The sequence below is a fragment of the Bacillus rossius genome, chromosome 11 (assembly GCF_032445375.1).
Source record: "Bacillus rossius redtenbacheri isolate Brsri chromosome 11, Brsri_v3, whole genome shotgun sequence".
Lineage (NCBI taxonomy): Eukaryota > Metazoa > Arthropoda > Insecta > Phasmatodea > Bacillidae > Bacillus > Bacillus rossius.
This window is the reverse complement of record NC_086338.1, coordinates 27,553,666-27,575,105: the sequence shown is the minus strand read 5'-3', so window position 1 is coordinate 27,575,105 and position 21,440 is coordinate 27,553,666. Positions and strand designations below refer to the sequence as shown.

The window sequence follows — 21,440 nt, the reverse complement described above, 5'->3', positions numbered from 1 at the left end:
AAAATTGAGTTCCAATCAGCATATTATCCTAAATTAATTTACAATGCAGGAAAAAGAAAATTGATTTAAACAAATTTTTTTCTTGGATAATCTATATATATATATATATATATATATATATATATATATATATATATATATATATATTTCTTTATCATAAATCTTTTTTTATTTTTCTGAGTTGCAGTACACATATTTGCTTTTATCTACAAAATTAGCAGGGGGCTAAATGCCCTTTGGAAATGGCCACCTTATTTACATAGTTAATATTGGCATTAAATTTTGGCTATTTATTAACATTTTGTAAATAAATAGACGTTAATAAATGTTACACACGCTTTTAAAAATTAAAATTTGCAGTAAAATAGTTATCCATAATCCCACAAGATTTAGTGTCAATACATGTTTTTTCAGGTTTAACATCCTCCATGGCATTTTTGACAAATTTCTTCACCACTATGTAAACAAAGATACTTAATTTCATTCAACATTTGTGTATTGTACTATACTTCCTTTAACCTTTGAGCACATACTCTGCATCACTCGTGCATGTGAACCACCTTCTTTCCTTGTACCTGCCTCCATTTAACAGAGTTCACTTTTGTTACCATTGCAGAGTGACTATTACGCATGACTGTTGTAAGGTACCTGTATGATTCTTTATTTATCTTATTGCAGGTTTCACGTTTAGTATTAGCTTCCAGTCCACAGAACGTATCCAAAAACATTATCATATCCCATCGTTTAAGATCAGTAGTAGCTTTAAGCTCTTCAAATCATCAACCATCATATATTCTGGAAAATACATACAATACAGTATTTTCAATCTATTCAGGTTGAAAGTTTAGCTTCAATTACTGCAACTGACACAAAAAATGAATTTTAAGCATACAATGGTTTCATTATGAGGCATGTCTGGAAAGGAAGTACTGTTTCGTTCTACCGCCACCAGTCGGTAGTGTCACAGTTCCGCGCATGCGCACGTGTGTCTCTGGTTCTTGCCTGTCCACTGACGCCATTACAGCCGGACTGTGTTGTGTTGACACGTGTTAGTGTGCGTTCAAATTGTATAAGACGATTACCAATCCCGCCGACCATGAAGTGAGTTCTGTGATATGGTTTTTGAACTCAAAGAATGTTAAGCCAGCTGAAATTCATTGTCAACTTGTAGAGATTTATGGATAAAACGTAATGGCAGATGGAATGGTTAGAAAGTAAGTTTCGACGATTCAATGATGGACGCACAATTCAATGATGGACGCACGATTCAATGATGGACACACCAATGTTCATGACGAAACACGAAGTGGGCAATCTTCTGTTGTCAATGATGGTTTGGTTGCAAAAGTGAATGACAAAATTCGTGAAAACTGACAGTTCATGATAAGAATGCTTTGTGATGAGTTTCCACAAATATCAAAAACTGTTTTTCATGAGTGTTTAGCAGTGGCTGTCTTCACTGGCAGTATCTTTCTTCGAAGAGGGTATGGACAAGTTGGTTTCCCACTATGATAAATATCTTAACAATGGTGGTAACTATGTAGACAAATAGTTTAAGAAATGCCCTTTCATGTAAAAATAAATTTCCTGTTGGCAAAACATTTTTCATGCGAGTTTTCCCAAAACCGTACTTACTTTCCAGACACACCTCATATTAATCTATTTTCTTCAGACACACATAAAATTAAAAAGTACAGTTTGTTAAGAGAATTAATTTATTTCCAACTAAAACACTGTTACATGACAATGAAGTAACGTTCGAGTGGCAGTGTGCATCATGTAAAAGCCTTATACTATTTATAAGATGATATACTTACGAATATGCTTGATATTTATATACAGTGAAATTATGTAAACTGTTTTTGAATAGACAAAGGTTTCAACTTTCTGACCAGTAAAGCGTATAACAAAGGCCTAATAATGTGAGTTTTTACAGAGTAGGAAAACTACTTGAAAGTTGTTTATTGTAATTTAATTTTTAAGGCAAGGCACTAGTAACGAGACACTTAAGTCATTCATCAGTCCTTAAAAATGCAGGATTAACTACTTAAATAAAGGATAAGCAGAATAAACTATGGATACTTAACTTTTCATTCAACTAAGAATAGCAAAAGAGAAACTTACCAAGGGAAGCCTTCTTTTCACAGACGAGAGAGCCAAACACACGATCATGCATCTCCGGTTTTTTTTTTGTTCATTGTAAAAGGTTAGGTTAACTACATTATAAATACTTTAAAACAGTTTCCTAGCACTGGATAGTTACATATTAAAAAGTTATTTGCTAAGCAACCATAAAATGATTTTACAGTATTTTTAATGTAGCTATACTTACCTAATATAACCAACCATCCACAATGTTTTAAAGTATTTATAATGTAGCTAACCTATCCTAATCGACCGCAAAATTTCATGCCACACCGGTTTATACAATGAGATAGAACGGAAAAAAAAGCGAGCATGAACTTCGGGGAACTTCGGGGAACTTCGGGTGTAGCTCTCTCGTCTGTGAAATGAAGTCTTTCCAGCTCACCAATAGCATTCACTCACAGATTCTGAAATGAGGGAAAGTAATGGAAAACCAAAAGGCAGCAACCTGCGGAAAACACTTGGAGAAAGTACACTAACTCACATTACAATCCATTATCACCAATAAACCCTAATAGTAATGATTAAGCAGAAAGCAATGAACAGTCTTGATTGAAAATAATAATTATGTATCTAGCAGGCATTTTCTTTTAGAAATAAATGAAATAATATGCAAACAGAATGTCAGTATGTATGTACGTACAGTCCGTATGTCTAGCCGGAATAATAACAGCCTGTAGCCTCCATCCGTTTGTCAAAAGTTTGGCATTCTAATACTTTTGACTGAAGGACGATTGAATTACATCTTTAATTTGGTTACGCCAGTAAATTTTTACCAGAATACAGGCCTGTGGAGTTTGTATCTGTTCACTCAGGCGTTTTGCATGATAAAATTACGGCTGTAAAAACCCACGTCCAAACAACTATATCATTACTGAATTTTTCCGAGGATTTGCTAATATATTACATACAGGAACACTACATAACCAACTAAATAATTTCCGAGAGAGAAACAATAGATTATTGGCAGCACTACTTGCTTGGTTAACTGCGTGGCATTGGACGAAAGAGCGATGGAAAGACAGATGTCGCACAGATGCGACAGGCTAGTATAATCCCGGCTTTAGTCTGTACAACATTCATAATATTTAGACAGTTTTCATTTGGTACAAAATCATATTAAATAAGTTTAGTGTTTTACACAATGTTTCACTTTGAGCACAAACTAAATAAGTATTGCCTTTGCACATTTGTTAGAGATATATAAATAGTTTTTACAATATAATAGGTACTTTATGAAACCATGGCCTGAAGTAATTTCTAGAGGTGACCAAAATACGCTCCAATTTAGGTATGTTGCAGTAAATAAAAAATAAAAAACTCCAGTAAAATTTCTCAAAACTAGAAAAAAAATACTTCATCAGTTTAAAATATTTCATCATGCAATATTCTTTGTGCTGAGAGTTAAATACTTAAGATAAACTAACTGCTTTAAATTAAATTACCTGCAGAACATTTTTTTCAAGAACTTGACACACATTCAAATAAAAAAAATGAAAGGAAATAACACATGACAACTGAATGCAACTTGATTTACAAAATATAGAAAATATTTTCCATTCACTAGACAATTAATTCATGAAAATAGTGCTAGAGACATCTTTGAGCTTAGAATTAAGCTTGGACACAATTATTCGTGACAAATGGCAAACTAAAATAACTTAAAATGTTCACAGTTAAAATATTAATGTCGAAACCCTTTCAAACTTATGATAAACTAAAGTACATGTACAAATCAGTGACCACAAAAACAACACAGTTTAAGTTGAACAGATAGTCATGTATATTCCGTTCTTGCTGCACCTTGGAATATAAAATACCACAAATACGAACTCATAAATATTATTATTAAAAAATTTATACTTCAATAATTAACTTCCATTAAACAGAAAAAATTTATATATGTATATTTTTATATAAAATTACTTTTTTTTTAATCTGTAACAACTAGTTTAAACATACAAGAGAATACTAGGTTTCACATATAGGTACATAAATTATTTTACATCTATGCATTAACAACAAATATTAGCAAAAGCATACTCTACAAAAATTAGACAAAGTTTATATTTTGAGTGTTTTCTTTAGTAAGATACATGAGGTTCACTTCAAAGGCACATACCAGTTGAATGACAGCTGACATCGCTGCAACATTAATACCTGATTCCCCCTTAAAAAATGAAGAGAGATTCACTTCACCTGTGTGTTAAAAACTATCGAGTTAAGGCACTTTTGGGATCTTTGCAAGATCAGGTGCATTTCCAAAATATGTTTCACACACAAGACACATGAGCTCACTCTGAAATCAGTCTGTGAATAAATTATCTTTAGTTACTTTTAGGATAGTTTACAGGTAATTTTTTTTTTCTTTCCTGTTCTTTACACCAAAGGTTGTGATGCTTCATAAATATCTTTTCACAATGTCACCAATACAAGCACCCACTTCGTAATGGCTACCAACACGGCGCCTCGGAGATCACACCTGCTTACAAAGCAGCCCATATAGTGCGCATTAAAATATTAAAACTGAAAGCACACACATCACAAAAAAAAATTGTTATATAAATATTTCACATTGTCTATGCACTAGCCCTAAATTACTTGGTGGTGCAGTTGCCTGCCTGTCTTTAAATACATAACCAGTTACACCAACAGAAAACTGGCTGACCACACAAATAAAAAAAACAACCACTTTCAAGCACATAATCTTCACAAGGGGCACTGTGCACTATCAAGGCCAGTACCGAGCACGGTGATAGAATCAATTCACTTCAAGTTTCAGCACAATCTTTCAAAATTTATTTTGTAAATTTTTTCAGTCATTTTTAACACAAACACTCATCGACTCTTAACCTATAAAAATAATCTACAACACATCATACTTGAGGAAAAAAAAATGCATATGGCACAAAAAATTGCATATAAAAAATTCTAAATATATAAGCTGCACAATTAATATAGAAAAAATAAAAAGATTTAATAAAAACATATCTAATGCACAAAATGACAATCTAATTTGGCTGGACTTCATTGATGTGCCCAAATCATAGTCAAAATATTTAATTTACTTTAGGAAAGCACCAGCCAAACATTGTTCAAACTTGAACATTCTTGAATACTTGAATTGACTGTAGAACGCTGCACTTAGAAAAACATACGGTACAAAACATGTTGGGCTGGATAAAATCAACTGTGTCTCAGTATCATTTGCCAGCATACGTTGGGTTCTTGAATGTAGACGTAGCTTGTTTGTAGATGGGGTTCTCACCCTGAAAAAGTAGAGCCAACATTTAGAAAGGAAGACATGAAAAAAAATAATGAAAAATTTTAATTTTTAATCTGATTTTACACTACAGGGTAAAGGATTGGAAATAGGAAGATGGAAAATGAGAATAGGGGGATTAGAGAGATGTTGAGAGGAGGGGGGGGGGGGGTAAGAGATATGGGAGAGGGGATGGGAAGAGGGAATTTGTCTTTCAACCTGAAATCACTTTTAGGGAGAACGGATCTGAAAGTTTTAGGATGTCCCTATTTTTACATGCTTTATATTAGCTTCACCTGTATGTTTGTCTGTCCGTCTGTAACTCTGTCTGTCCGTCTGTAACTCTTTCGACTAAGAGTGAGTGACTCATCACTGTAAAATGTCCCACCCATTTCATTACGTTCATTAGCCGAGCGGTCTAAGGCGCGCGACTTCTGTGACGTCAGCTTTCGGATTCAGCGATCGTGGGTTCTACTCCCAGCCACGCCGAAAAAAAAAAAAAGGTTTTTTTTTTTCCCCGGTAAATTCTAATATTATATCCATACATCTAACTGCAAATGATTCGTAGAGACTTTACCATTTCTTTGTGACGTTGCAACTCCAAATAGTTATCTCAGATGGTAATAGGTAGTGTCGGTAACTCATTTCCCTATGATAATTATACATAAATATAGTTTAAAAAACTAAAAAAACATGCTTTTAAAGAATATCAAACTAAAAAGTTAAAAATAAATATAGTTTAAAAAACTAAAAAACATGCTTTTAAAGAATATCAAACTAAAAAGTTAAAAATAAATATAGTTTAAAAAACTAAAGAAACATGCTTTTAAAGATTATCAAACTAAAAAGTAAAAAATAATTTTAAAATTAAATTTATGACAATAGTATATAAGCAATACTAGTATAAATGATAAAAAAGCATGGGGCGCTTAATATTCAAAAAATAAGGCACAAACCTTTTTAGTTTGATATTCTTTAAAAGCATGTTTTTTAGTTTTTTAAACTATATTTATTATATCAAATTTTACAATATATCAATACAGGAACTTTTAAATAATAAAAATGTCTAACATCTTGAAAGACTGAAGGGTTAAAACTAGGGATGGTAAAATTATGTCAATCTTCGCTGTGATCAAAATCGTCGATCCTTTATGTTTTATTTTCCAGGATGCATACAGGTGTACCTTTGTTTTGTTATTGTAACACCCCTCGTGCCTCAAAATAGAATTATTTGGAATTAATTAATAGAGCCTTGGAAACAAGCTGGAAAAAAAATACGTTAAATGAAATGATTTACCAGAGGCGACACGAGGTGGGAACAAACACAATTTAGGAACTTCCTGTAACAAGCAAAGGGGAAGTTGGGGGATCGTTATAATCAATAAAATAAAAACTACACAATTAACTTGATCTATAGTTTCCCTGTTTTATTTGCCCTGAGGAATATCATGTTTCAATTATTTTAACATACATACAAAAGATTTAACAATTTTCCAAGATTAACAAAAGGAACACGAAATTGGGGCCGGCCCGGCTTACTGAGAATAATTTACATTTTTAGTTTGAACTATAAACATTTGCATTATGAGTTTTACACCCAAAGTTGGATGGATCCGATGATTACATTGATAATTAGTTCGATTAGTTTTACATTTTCTTGAGAAAAACACTGGTCGCTGGTGGGTTGGTCATCCGGTGAAGATAGTTCGTAGCTAGGTAAGGGGGAAATGTTGAATTTACATTACCACCCGGGGTCTTCAAACGATCACTTCGGGTGGTAGAAAAGTTTCTTCTAATGTTTCTTCCCACGGAACAGGGAAGGGGGGGGAGGCCACGAGATGAGGGCATCAATCTCTCCCGGTCATCGAACCCTGTCTGCAACAGTTCAAATCAAAACTGATTAGAACTGGTATACAGGCAGTCTATGGGGCAGAAAATGCCCGGAAAAAAAAATTTAAAGGGAAAAAGGAGGGTTCGCGAATTATCACTCACCAAAACAGGGGAGTTGCCCAGCACGCTGCAGTCGTGGAGTCAGCCAGGCTCGGGAGCTCGCGAATTGCGCGGCAGGACGCCGATGATTTCTTCATAATAATAAATTTCAAAGAGAAAAATTTCTAAGGCAAATAACTAAACTATGCAGACAGACTAATCTACTAAAATGGACTTGAGGGATAGCATCCCTTATACAAGGCGACTACATATTCGTTAACGGTCGGATGAAATCTACCCGATTCGCCGATACTCGATGGAGGACTGTCTGCAGCCGCGACGCGAGTTGATCTGTCTCGCGGTAAACGGCGTCTCGTAATTAAAAAGTGCCCCCCGGATCTAACAGGTGGAAGGGGGGGGTGTCTGGCCCGCCGAAAAATACCGAACTTGCCCGAACGCGGGCGGAGAAAAAACTCTAGCAGGAGTCTTGAAGTTGGCCACACTGGGCGACCGTAGCGAACTCTGTCGAAGCAGGTCTGAGTTGAAAACAATCGACTCGACCACGGCGTCCATATAACTCAAGGCAAAGCAGGTGCTGCTCTCTGGCGCCCTAGCGGGCAGGCAAGCGGAGAAGTTCGCGACTCGGTCGCTAGGCAGCGCTTGATCTCAGTTTTAGCGCACACGTTTTGCGAAGAGACCTTGGAAACGGTCACCGGTGTCCAGGGGGTTACGACCGGTCATTGGTCTTACTTGGAACAGAGAAGGGGGGGAGGTGGGGTAAGATGCAACGCTGATGGGAAACTACGCCCCGTCGTGGCTACAGAGGGGCGAATATAACACTACGACGTGATGAAAAAGGCGAATCTCAGCTCGTCTCTGCGAACTGGTCGCCTGCAAGCTACAGGCTTGCTTAGGCAGTTAGGGTCACGAAGGGAAATGATATTACAGGCTTGAGGCGTGACTGAAGGCGGGGGAAAGATTAGCCAGAATGCTAGCCTAGCATGAGGCTGGGAAAGAAAATCAGCTCGCCTCTGAGAACAGAGGCTGAGGGCCTGGCCGTAAAGAAAATAAGATGAGGGAAAAAAAAAAAATAATAATATTATTTCCAAAATATTTCAGATTACAAAATTTTTAAATAAAACGTGCCTAAATACTTAATACACTGCACATACTTCCCCCCTGAAAGACGGAGTAGGGGGGCCCACTTGAGCCACCAAAAAACCTGGGTTCCAGAAACTTACCCTGTACCAGGATCTACTGTAGTAAACTACTTACATATAAAAAAATATCTTGATCAAATCGAAGGTATATTATAATTAATTAATTAACACTTAACGATGAATGATGCAATGAGGAAAGTTGATCTCAGATGTTGGGAATGGTGTCACGTGACGAAACTCTAAAGATGGGCGCTGTGAGGCTGGCCGAAAAGCACTGAGGCCGAAACAAGGGAAATGCGTCCTTGAGCGCTCAGTGATATATGGGGATTGGAACCCCTGTATATGGGTATGGTAACCCGTAACTTACAAAATATATTTGGGAATAGAACCCCTGTAAAATTGTCTTTCCATAAAAGGCCGAAGGCATTGGGACTTAGCCCTGCACAATCAGGCCATGGAGAAGACGGTCAAATTTGCTGCTTCCCCGAAGGTAAAACAGATCCTCAGTCCCAGAGTGACACAGGGCCTAAGGGTAAGATTCCCTTGGCGGGTTTTTAAATTATTGGGGTTGGAACCCTAAAAGATCAACAATCCGTATGAATGAATGAATTTAAAAAAAATTAAATATTCGACAAATTTAGAAATTTTAGCGCATACAACTCTGATGTTCAATATAACTAATATTTATTATTTAAAAGTTTTCTGCAAACAAAACAATAAATTAACGACTCTTCGCACTCAAATTTAAATTATTTAAAGAAAGGTAAAATGCAATAAACCAACAATTATCAATCAAACGGGTTATAAATTATCATGGAGCGGTTAGATCTTCCATGACTGCTGATAGGTTTCACACTGCCTGAGAGGGGGTTTGAACATAGGCCGTCCAAAGGTGAGTGCTGGGGATCTAACCCAGTAACACTCTATGGTCATAGGATTTTTCTCCTAGAGGACCGAGTCTCGGCTCGTTGGCTCGTAGGACCCTTCTTTTGCGCTGCTCGTTGGCTAGCTTGACCTAGTTCCTATTTTAGAAAAACACATAAAAGAAACCAGTTAGCCGTCTGGAAGTCACGTAGCTCTTACTTAAATAAACCATATCATCGATAGCGATGTAAAAGAAATACAGCTTTGGGGGTAGAATGCAAAGGAAACAAAAAAAAATGGCTAGATGTGACAGCTTCTGTGCTCAGAATCTATGTACGTCGCTGTACATCACATTTACGTACAAGGAAAAATAAAGAAATAAACACATAAAGGTTTTAACGCTAAATCAATTTAAAACAAACTACAAACATTATTCTTGCTTACTTTATGAATTATAGTTATTAAAAAAAAGGAACGTAATCAGAAATTAAATATATTAAATCGTCGAACAAGATTCATGAAGATTCAAAAAAAATATCAGAGAGGTATTTCTGAGTAAAAAAAAACATTAAAACTATTTACGTCAAGTAGCTTGTTAAAGACTGACATACTTATGTAAAAAAAATTAAAAATTAAAATATCTTAAATTACCTCGAATGTGCTAGCCTAGAAACGGATGCGTAAACATACACAAATTAATTTAGGGGCCCTCTCGTTGGAGGTTGAAAAGGATTTCACCACTCTCGGTGATTAGTATAAATATAAAATGAGGCTAGTCACCTCGTAGGTGCTTACTTTCGGTGAAAAACTTTTTTTTTTATACGCTTGATTATATTATTATTATTATTTGTATAGTCAATATTGTTATAAGTTACATATATAAAATTATTATGTTATATTTTAAGTTCCCCTAGATTAAGAAAATACTTTGCTACTAGATTTAGTGCAGTATAGATTATTTATAGTGTCTGTCTTGGTGACATAAAAATAATATTAATAGGAAATACAAAGCATGGGTGGTTTGTTTACAAAATACGTGGCACGTGGCTGGAGCACACAGGAGAGGAGAGTGGGTTCCGCGCAGTTGGCGGCCCTGTCATGAGGTGACGAGATAACAAGGCGGCGCGCGCACAAGCGCAGAGAGACAAAAATACAAACAAACACGACAGTCCGAAAGGACATTATAGTAATTTATTTTTTTTTTGGGGGGGGCCTCATTAGTAAACAAAATACTGGTCGAACACACAACGTGCTCTGTTTATTATTATTATTACCGGCAGACGTATGAGTTGGTACATCTGTCTGTGTTCCGCAGAGGTAAGCGACCTCTGGGACTTGCAGGGGAGGAGGGATAGAGTCCGCACGAGCACGCCGACACGTACGGGATAAGATAACACCGCCGGTCGCCCGGGGTACAGAGGAGGAGGGGGGGATGTCTACGGCCTTGTCAACATCACGTTCGGGGACGCGCGGTGGGGATAGGACAGCTGGCTGGCTGAAACGCCTCGCGCGCTACGCGCTAACTAAGTCCGCACGGGAATTTAAAACTCAATATAAATTTTAAAAATTTAACTCATTATAACTAGGGGGTGTACCAGCGATCAGTTTACAATATTATTACAAAATTATTATTATCAAAAATTAATTTAAAAAAATTTTTTGTACTTTTAATTTTAGTTTAGGTATGCTTATATTTTTCAGGTATGCCTATCGACCAAGGTAACCATGCTCTGCTACCAAGTTGTAACACCCCTCGTGCCTCAAAATAGAATTATTTGGAATTAATTAAAAGAGCCTTGGAAACAAGCTGGAAAAAAAATACGTTAAATTAAATGATTTACCAGAGGCGACACGAGGTGGGAACAAACACAATTTAGGAACTTCCTGTAACAAGCAAAGGGGAAGTTGGGGGATCGTTATAATCAATAAAATAAAAACTACACGATTAACTTGATCTATAGTTTCCCTGTTTTATTTGCCCTGAGGAATATCATGTTTCAATTATTTTAACATACATACAAAAGATTTAACAATTTTCCAAGATTAACAAAAGGAACACGAAATTGGGGCCGGCCCGGCTTACTGAGAATAATTTACATTTTTAGTTTGAACTATAAACATTTGCATTATGAGTTTTACACCCAAAGTTGGATGGATCCGATGATTACATTGATAATTAGTTCGATTAGTTTTACATTTTCTTGAGAAAAACACTGGTCGCTGGTGGGTTGGTCATCCGGTGAAGATAGTTCGTAGCTAGGTAAGGGGGAAATGTTGAATTTACATTACCACCCGGGGTCTTCAAACGATCACTTCGGGTGGTAGAAAAGTTTCTTCTAATGTTTCTTCCCACGGAACAGGGAAGGGAGGGGAGGCCACGAGATGAGAGCATCAATCTCTCCCGGTCATCGAACCCTGTCTGCAACAGTTCAAATCAAAACTGATTAGAACTGGTATACAGGCAGTCTATGGGGCAGAAAATGCCCGGAAAAAAAAATTTAAAGGGAAAAAGGAGGGTTCGCGAATTATCACTCACCAAAACAGGGGAGTTGCCCAGCACGCTGCAGTCGTGGAGTCAGCCAGGCTCGGGAGCTCGCGAATTGCGCGGCAGGACGCCGATGATTTCTTCATAATAATAAATTTCAAAGAGAAAAATTTCTAAGGCAAATAACTAAACTATGCAGACAGACTAATCTACTAAAATGGACTTGAGGGATAGCATCCCTTATACAAGGCGACTACATATTCGTTAACGGTCGGATGAAATCTACCCGATTCGCCGATACTCGATGGAGGACTGTCTGCAGCCGCGACGCGAGTTGATCTGTCTCGCGGTAAACGGCGTCTCGTAATTAAAAAGTGCCCCCCACTCAAGGCAAAGCAGGTGCTGCTCTCTGGCGCCCTAGCGGGCAGGCAAGCGGAGAAGTTCGCGACTCGGTCGCTAGGCAGCGCTTGATCTCAGTTTTAGCGCACACGTTTTGCGAAGAGACCTTGGAAACGGTCACCGGTGTCCAGGGGGTTACGACCGGTCATTGGTCTTACTTGGAACAGAGAAGGGGGGAGGTGGGGTAAGATGCAACGCTGATGGGAAACTACGCCCCGTCGTGGCTACAGAGGGGCGAATATAACACTACGACGTGATGAAAAAGGCGAATCTCAGCTCGTCTCTGCCAACTGGTCGCCTGCAAGCTACAGGCTTGCTTAGGCAGTTAGGGTCACGAAGGGAAATGATATTACAGGCTTGAGGCGTGACTGAAGGCGGGGGAAATATTAGCCAGAATGCTAGCCTAGCATGAGGCTGGGAAAGAAAATCAGCTCGCCTCTGAGAACAGAGGCTGAAGGCCTGGCCGTAAAGAAAATAAGATGAGGGGAAAAAAAAAAAATAATAATAATATTTCCAAAATATTTCAGATTACAAAATTTTTAAATAAAACGTGCCTAAATACTTAATACACTGCACATTATTTTCACTTGTGGTATACTCACAAAACAAATAAAATCTCAAAAAATTCAGAGTTGCGGTTTCCACGTATTATCCCAATTTGATTAATTTTTTTAAACACTTACAAAAAATTTGTAAATCTCAAAATATGTATCAGTTAAAGGAGAAATTATTACGTGCTTGTTCATTTCAAATGTAAATTTAATAACCTTGTTCAATGTTTGTGCACTCAAGTACATAGTTGCAAAAACAATAATTCAGAGAAAGAATAAGTGAGCTGCCCAGCTAAAAATTTTTTTAAAAAAAATTGCTACAAAAGGAATAAAAAATATTTAGTGGTCAAAATGTATCCATATTAGGTCAGAAAATAAATTCAAGCCTTAACTTTTCTTCTTTAGTTTTCCTTCTGGTTTAGTTTCCATAATTTCATTCAGGGTAGAAGTAAAACTTAGAATAGAAATTGAGGGAAATACTAGGAGTTGGAATTAAACAAAGAAGGCACTGAACCATCTCTCTGTGAGAAACAGAAAAGATGGGAAAATGGAAGCACCACGATAACACCCAACGAATCACAGACATGTCTGCCACGTTTGCAAAATCCCAGGGAATCAAACCCAGATCTCAGGCGAGTGATCTGTGGTCCCTCGGCAGAGAACGAATGGCCACAGAGCAGACAAAGAACAAGCCGTAGACGGTGCCAACATCAGCTAGCAACACAAACCAATAGTTACAGGTACAGCCACCATAAGGACTTATACTTGTGCTACGATACGGGAATAGTGAGGGTGTCACTAACCAGTAATATCTTGTAACAATCGGCTACGAACAGCCCGCAAGCTTAAACACGAATCAACTTTCTGTCACCTTCTCCCTAGCCTATTAAAACAGCTCGGCTTCTCTAGGTTTCATATGAAGGCTACATTTCAACAGTGATACAACTCCACTTTAAAAAAAAATATTGGCGCTACCCACATTTTCATGCTCAAACAAGATGTACGTTATGTGTTTTTATTTCACAAAACTGGTACACAGCCAGCTTGCTTACTGAAATATGTCAGGTATCTTAACCAAAGAATGTTATCACTAGTTTTCGTTACAAACTCTGTATATCTTATTTAATAAAATTGGAGGTGTACCACTATTTGAGTAAGGCCTTCATGTTTCCCTGCTTTCCTTATTGTGCCTTCCGACCGCTAGGTTTACTAGTTAGGACACACACGTCATTCTTGTGCTTTGCGAGTAAGATGGTTCAAAAATCAACATGTTATGATCATGCAGCCATTTCAAATTAATTTCTGTGTCAGTCTTTCTACACGTAACAACATGAGTCAACTTTGCTACTTTTTTTTTTAACCTAATGTTTATTTTTAACACACTATACTTCACTGATCACTAAAAACTATTTTCAATAGTGTTTTACCATTTTTATAGATTAAGGGCCTAAAAAATTTGTAAAGTGCAAAATTTAATGGTTTTTAATTTTACTCGCAAAATTTAAACCGTTCACGTGGAAGCACAAAGTTTCCCATTAAATACAGCTATTGGTTTGTTGATCGATGCCATTTATGATAGTTTAAAGAGGTAGATCATAGATGTGTAATACAAGACACAAATTATGATACTAACACATTCTGATATCTGGAACAAAGGAATTTTGTTTCTACATCAGTACCAATTGATAGTACTTAATGATGGATGGTACAAACCTGATGTGTGTGCTTATATGTAGCAACACATTTAATTTGTATATCTTTGGTTATTTTACGTAAAACCAGAATGGGTTTATTTACAAACTAAACTACCTTACAAGTATTTTATATTTATATTGGTTTAAAGATAACATTTTTGGCACATGACATAATTTAAAATGTGGTAATTTCTCATGTTAAAAAATTGGGAAAAAGTGTAAATTAATAATGAATTAACATTTTATTTTAAAGTGAAACTACAGTGTGATTTACATTTATATCTGGTTTCACATGAAACTGTTTTGGCACATGATACTTAAAAAAGTGGTAGCTTATTAAGTGAATTTAATTTTTTTCACGCAATGTTCGACAATGTTATACACAGACAGATCAATAATATACAATTAAGAAAATTTTGAGAGGAATTCACCTGTAATAAGAACCTATTCAAGCATTTACCTGGGGTGATTACGCGAATGGATTGACCAGGATTCGAACCGAGAACCTCCTAAATGAGAGTCCACCAGTCCACCTAACTGAGCTCCACTAACAAACACTTACAGTGTCCCACTTGGCCATCATGCGCTCCTTCTCGAACCTCGCGAACTCCCGCCGGTCGTGGATCGTGGTGAGCAGCTTCCACAGCAGCAGAAGAGCCAGGCCAATCAGAACTATGGCTCCAATCACACCCAGCACAATACCTGCCGGCGCAACATTCACCCGTCAGTTCACCACACGAAACACATCCCACACATGTCATTGTGAGAGAAAAAAAACATGATTCAACACCAGTAATATGTACATTAAAGCAGCTTTCCAGAAATTTCCCAAAAAAAATCTATGATGAAAATCTCAACTATAATATAGGAAGAAAATACCAACCAAAGCTCTTCTCGTACAAGACGATAGGTATCTAGTTACCAAAATTTTTTTTGAAAATAGTTCTTATTCTTACAAGTATTAAAACTGTGAATGGGCACTGCTTAGAATTTGTTAATTTTTTTAAATCAGTGTACTCTTGAAAACTTAACTACTCAACTGTACCTGCAGCTTGCACGCTACTCATCATGACAGCCGAGTGCCTGAGGAAGAGAAGCGGCTATGCCACAAAAACTAAGTTTTGAGAAAAATAAGTTTTATTACTCCAAGTACAATATACATAAAATTTGTTTATTTTAATTAAGTAATGCCTTATTTGCTTTTGAATGTAACCACGGTAACTGCTAAAATTGTTTTAAACCATCTTAATATAGATAATACTTCAAAAAAATAAGATTTCAATTCAAATTTAGATGTTGAATTTACCAAAGTAAGTTTTTAGTACAGATAATTTAGTATTGGATTATATAAATGCTTAAATTACAACAGAACCTATTTTTTTTTTTATAATTATACAATAGTCAATATCAGTTTTACACAAGTCAACAGGAACTTTAATCATCCTGTTCCACTTCATGTCCTTCTGCCTTTGCTGGTTTCAAGTTGTACAGATCATGCACGGTACACAGCTGGTATGAAGGGCAGGAGTGACAATCACGGTCTTCAGGGAGTCAATTTCTCTTCCCTTAGGATAAAGGTCTGGCATATTCTCCAAATCCTCTTTCAACATTACTGCAGTCAGGGATTCTTCTGTCTTATTATTTCTACAATGACCAGGTTGGGTTTTGAACATGCGGACCTTAGTCCCTGACTCGAGTGCTGAATAGGAGTATTTTAAAAAAATGTATCCTGGAATGTTTGTAGACACTTTTCTCTGACGTAGTATCTCCGATGCCAGCTTTTTTTTTATCGGTACTCTTATTGTCTTTTGCCACTGTATCTAACAGTGTTTTTGAGTTTAACAAATCTGAGCAGTTCATGTCAACCACTGTGAATGGATCTTTGACTCTACATTCTCTGACAACTTTTTTCCCAATCATCTACACAAAAAAAGTAGTCTTGTTTCCGGACCTTTTTCTCAGCAACGCCAAAGTCACTGTCACTAGGCATGAAAGTGTGCCCCGGAAGAAGAAAAGAATGATGATTAATTTCATAAAATTTACCAATGTGGACCAAAATTTAAAATAAAGTAAAAACTAACATATTTTTATTTTGACCACTGCAAGAGCCTGAAAAAAACCCACAAATTCTTTTTATTTTCCACCATTTGAGAGTTCAATAGAACACAAGACTTGATTTCACAGGTGTCACGAGAAGCTATGTTTTTGTTATCGGCAATAAAGATATTTTGTGTCGTAGGTATAGTTGTAGCTACCGAGTTGGTAGCACTGCTTTAGTTTAGAGAGTTAGTAAATGGAGGAAAAGGAGTGTGGGAGAAATGACTGTTATTATGTGAATAAAAGGATATGGTTAACAGCATCACGGCGTGTCGTTTTTTTTGTGAAATACTGACAACAGGTTATGGGGCCAGAATGCTTATAACAGTCATGAGTGATCTTCGCACCAGAGATGTTTAATTTGTGTAGGCCGGCAACGTGTTTCTCTGCAGAGTGGTAATGGTGGCGTGGGAAGCTTCTGTGGAGTAGCGGTACCGGGGTGTGGTACACATTCAGTCGCTTTCGTCGTCAACAATTTATCGTCGGTGCTTGTTGACTCCGGAAAAATGGAGCAGCTAGGGATGAATACCGTGGGAGCGATAAAGTTGGAGGGGCAGAAGAATTGGAACGTGTGGAAGTTCCAGGTGTCGGTGTTGTTGCGGGGAATGAATCTTTTTTCAGTTGTGGATGGAACAGACATTAAACCGGAAAAAGATCAAGGTGAGTGGCAAAAAAAAGATGCAAAGGCTCAGAGTATTATTGTAATGCATTTGAGTGAGGATGCAATGATGCACATACTTACTTGCACCACTGCAAACGAGATGTGGAGGAAGCTTCTTAGTGTGTATGAGCAGCAGTCGAGTATAAGTGTACACTTACTGCAACAACGTTTTTTTCAGTTTAAGTACGAGCAGGGTTCTGACATGTCTACATATTTGTCAAAAATACAAGAATTGTGTCACTTGCTTAAACAGGCAGAAGAAGAAGTGTCGGAACAGTTCATGATTACAAAAATATTAATGACACTGCCAGAGAGATTTGGTCACTTTGTGACAGCATGGGAATCTGTAGAAACTAGTAAACAAAAACTTGATGACCTGGTGGCACGACTACTAGTGGAAGAAGAGAGGTTAAAGTCTAAAATCAAGGATGAGGATGTGGCTATGGTGGCAGGATCATATAAAGGGAACACTGTCAAGAAGACAGGGGAATTAAAGTGTTTCAAGTGTGGATTCCTGGGACATGTGGCAAACCAATGCAGAGAGGATAAAGACTTACGAAAGTGTTTTGAATGTGGCAAGAAAGGACATCTGAAGTTTCAGTGCAAGCAAAGGTATAGGCCTAAACATGAAAATGCCTTTGTAATGTCAGAAAGTGTATTGCGTAGTGCAAGTGATTTGGAGGACCATAAAAGATCCACCTCTTGGATCATGGACAGTGGAGCAAGTGAACATATGACATTCGAACGTGGCCTCCTCATGAACTTTACACCAGTATCGAATAAATGTGTTCTCGTTGGTGATGGACGTAGTCTTCAGGTGCAAGGTATCGGACAAGTAAATGTGAAAGTCTACAATGGAGAGAATTATGTGCAAAGTACCTTGAACCATGTATTGTGGGTCCCTGAGCTGAAAATGAACCTATTCTCAGTATCAAGTGCAATTGAAAAGGGTCATACTGTTAAAATGGCTGGCGATCATTGCTATGTATATAAAGACAGCCAGATTCGTGCGGTGGCAAATAAGGAGGGAAATTTGTATATTCTGGACGTAATCATGGAACAAGACTGCTTAGTGGTGGTACGCTCGTTGAGAGAGTGGCATGAAAGTTTATGTCATCAAAACCTGGACTATGTGAAAAGTGTCTTGAATCAAAACAATATTAAGTACTCAGACAACAGTGAGTCATGTGAAGCATGTCTGGAGGGAAAAATTAAGAAATTACCATTTGGTGAAAGCAAACAACACACTGATGCTCCATTGCAATTGGTACATGCTGATGTGTGTGGACCAATGGAGGTAGAGTCTGTGGGAGGGTCTCGATACTTTCTGCTACTGAAAGATGACTATTCAAATTACCGGCAAGTGTACTTTCTCAAGAGTAAATCTGAGGTGTCCCAGAAGCTGAAATACTACATACAGTTTTCGGAAAAAGCTGCAGGTCTGCCTGTGAAAGTGCTTAGAAGTGATAATGGGGGAGAATTTGTGAATCAGGAAGTGAAAGTGCTGCTTGAGGACCATGGAATACAACACCAGACAACAATACCTTATACACCAGAGAAAAATGGAAGAGCAGAACGGGACATTCGCACCTTAGTGGAAGCTGCTAGGTCAATGCTCAGTGGGAAAGGGCTTAACAAACAGCTATGGGCAGAGGCAGTAAATACAGCTGTGTATGTGTTAAATAGGACCTCAAAGGCTCGAGAATATAATAAGACACCATATCAAGTCTGGAAAAGGAAAAATGTTGATTTGACAAAACTAATTCATGTGTTTGGAACAGAGGTATTTGTCCATATACCGAAAGAAAAGAGACTGAAGTGGGACCCAAAAGGAGAGAAAGGTGTTTTTGTTGGTTACGAAGATTCCAAAGGGTATCGAATTTACTTCAAAGACAAGAAGAAAGTTGAAATAAAAAGGGATGTGGTGTTTGTGAGACTAAAGGGACGTGAAACAAGGACTGAAACTGAAGTAGAAGAGATTGAAATGATTGGCTTAGACCTGACTCAAGAAGATGAACAAATAAAATCAAATTCCAGTACTGATGAGGAAGACGTACAAAGTGAAGGAATGTCTTCTCCCTTTAAAGGTTTTGAGGATGCAGTGACTGAAGGAGACCAAAGAAAGGGGAGACCAGTTGAAGTGTCAAGCAGAGAAACCGCCAAAGATAAGCCACCTAAAACAGCAAGTGGACGGAGTGTAAGAAAGCCAGCGTGGTGCTCAGAGTACGATCTAGGTCTCATAGCAACTGATGCGGTACCGAAGAGTTACAAAGAGGCAATGAATAGGGAAGACTCACAATGTTGGAAGGAGGCAATTAAGGCCGAGCTTCAGCAGTTACATGAAAACAACACTTGGACGACCTTACCACAGGTGCCAGAAGGAAAAGAAGTAGTTAGTTCAAAATGGGTGTTCACAAAAAAGGGGACTGAAACTGGGGAAACTAAATACAAGGCAAGACTAGTGGCAAGAGGTTTCGAGCAAGAATGTGATGTGTATAACTTGTATGCTCCTGTGGCAAAACTTAAAACTTTCAGAGTGTTTATGAGTGTGGCCACCAAACTGAACTTACCAGTACAACAAATGGATGTATGCAGTGCATTCCTGAACAGTGAAATTGATGAGGAACTCTATTTGAAATTACCAGAGGGTGTAAATTCAGAGTATCCTGTTGGTAAACTAAATAAGTCTATTTATGGCCTTAAAAATGCTCCCAAATTGTGGAACTCTAAATTTTATAAAGTAATGTCATCACTGGGTTTTGTACGTTCTGACAAAGATGCATGTGTTTATTCTAAATGTAAAGGCAACACCAAAACGTTTTTGTTGGTGTATGTTGATGATATTCTATATTTTGGAAATTGTAAAAATGAGCTCAGTCATCTTAGAGATGTAACACCTTCAAAATGAAAGAGCTGGGTTGTGTAAAACGGTTTCTAGGTATTGATGTCAAGCAGGATTTAGCTAGTAATCGTACAACCATAAGTCAGAAACAGTATCTGCAGAACTTACTTGAGTTGTATGGTATGTCAGAATGCAAACCTTTGTCCTTGCCCATCGACAGAAACTTCAAGTTTGAGTTATTGAAAAAGGAATGCTCAGAAAATGAGGAAATAGAGTCAAAGTGTAGAAAATTAGTTGGATCCTTAATGTATGCTGCAATGGTATCACGACCTGATTTGTGTGCTGTTGTTACAATCTTAAGCAGATATCAGAACTGTGCAAGCACTTTACTTTACAAACTTCTGAAAAATGTTCTTAGATATATCAAGGGTACGTTAAATATGTGTTTAAATTACTATGGGAACAGGAATGATGATGTAGTAGGCTATGTGGACAGTGACTGGGGAGGCAGTGATGACTGTAAGTCTACAACTGGTTGTTGCTTTAAGGTTTTTGGCTGTACTGTTATCTGGTTTTCAAAAAAACAACAATCAGTGGCTCTGTCATCCACTGAAGCAGAATTTGTTGCTCTTAGTCAAGCTGCCAGTGAGGCTTGTTGGTTGAAAGACTTGTTGCATGATTTTAAAATAGAAGTTGGTCCCATCACACTGTTAGAGGATAATCAGTCTACTATAAAGCTGGCACATATGGCCACTGACAACTCTAGAGTCAAACATCTAAAGATTAAGAAGTGTTTTGTAAAAGAGAAACTGTTTGAAAACATCATTAGGTTGGACTATGTTAATACCAGTGACCAACTAGGTGATATTTTTACCAAGCCTCTTGGTGGTGTACTGTTTGACAAATTTAGGAAAAGATTGTTTGTTTCTTAAAAATATTTTATTGAGGGGAGGTGTTATCGGCAATAAAGATATTTTGTGTCGTAGGTATAGTTGTAGCTACCGAGTTGGTAGCACTGCTTTAGTTTAGAGAGTTAGTAAATGGAGGAAAAGGAGTGTGGAAGAAATGACTGTTATTATGTGAATAAAAGGATATGGTTAACAGCATCACGGCGTGTCGTTTTTTTTTTGTGAAATACTGACAACAGTTTTCTGGTCACATACACATGAAACCTTTGTTATTGTTGCAAACATGAAAACCTAGGTTATAGACCCAAAGTTATGTTAGATAAAATACTTTTTCAGTAGGAATTTTAGATAATGGCATTGCTTGTTGTAAATTATAAGTTATGACTCAATAGTCAAAAGTAGGACTTTGCGAGTCCCTTTTAGCATCTGAAAGCAACGTATAC

The 21,440-nt window shown here is 37.3% G+C and overlaps 1 protein-coding gene across 3 annotated transcripts in view; it reads right to left on the bottom strand.

Annotated features, from left to right (window-relative positions):
• Positions 1 to 1,697: 1,697 nt before the first annotated feature.
• LOC134536726 (integrin beta-PS) overlaps positions 1,698 to 21,440 on the bottom strand; it is a 66,408-nt gene continuing 46,665 nt past the window's right edge. For all 3 annotated transcript variants that reach the window (XM_063376608.1, XM_063376606.1, XM_063376607.1), the window contains exons 13-14: positions 15,052 to 15,191; positions 1,698 to 5,414 (exon numbers count right to left, since the gene is read on the bottom strand). In XM_063376608.1, coding sequence (XP_063232678.1) covers positions 5,349 to 5,414; positions 15,052 to 15,191 — 206 coding nt within the window. In that variant the 3' untranslated portion in view covers positions 1,698 to 5,348. The remainder of the gene's footprint in view (positions 5,415 to 15,051; positions 15,192 to 21,440) is intronic.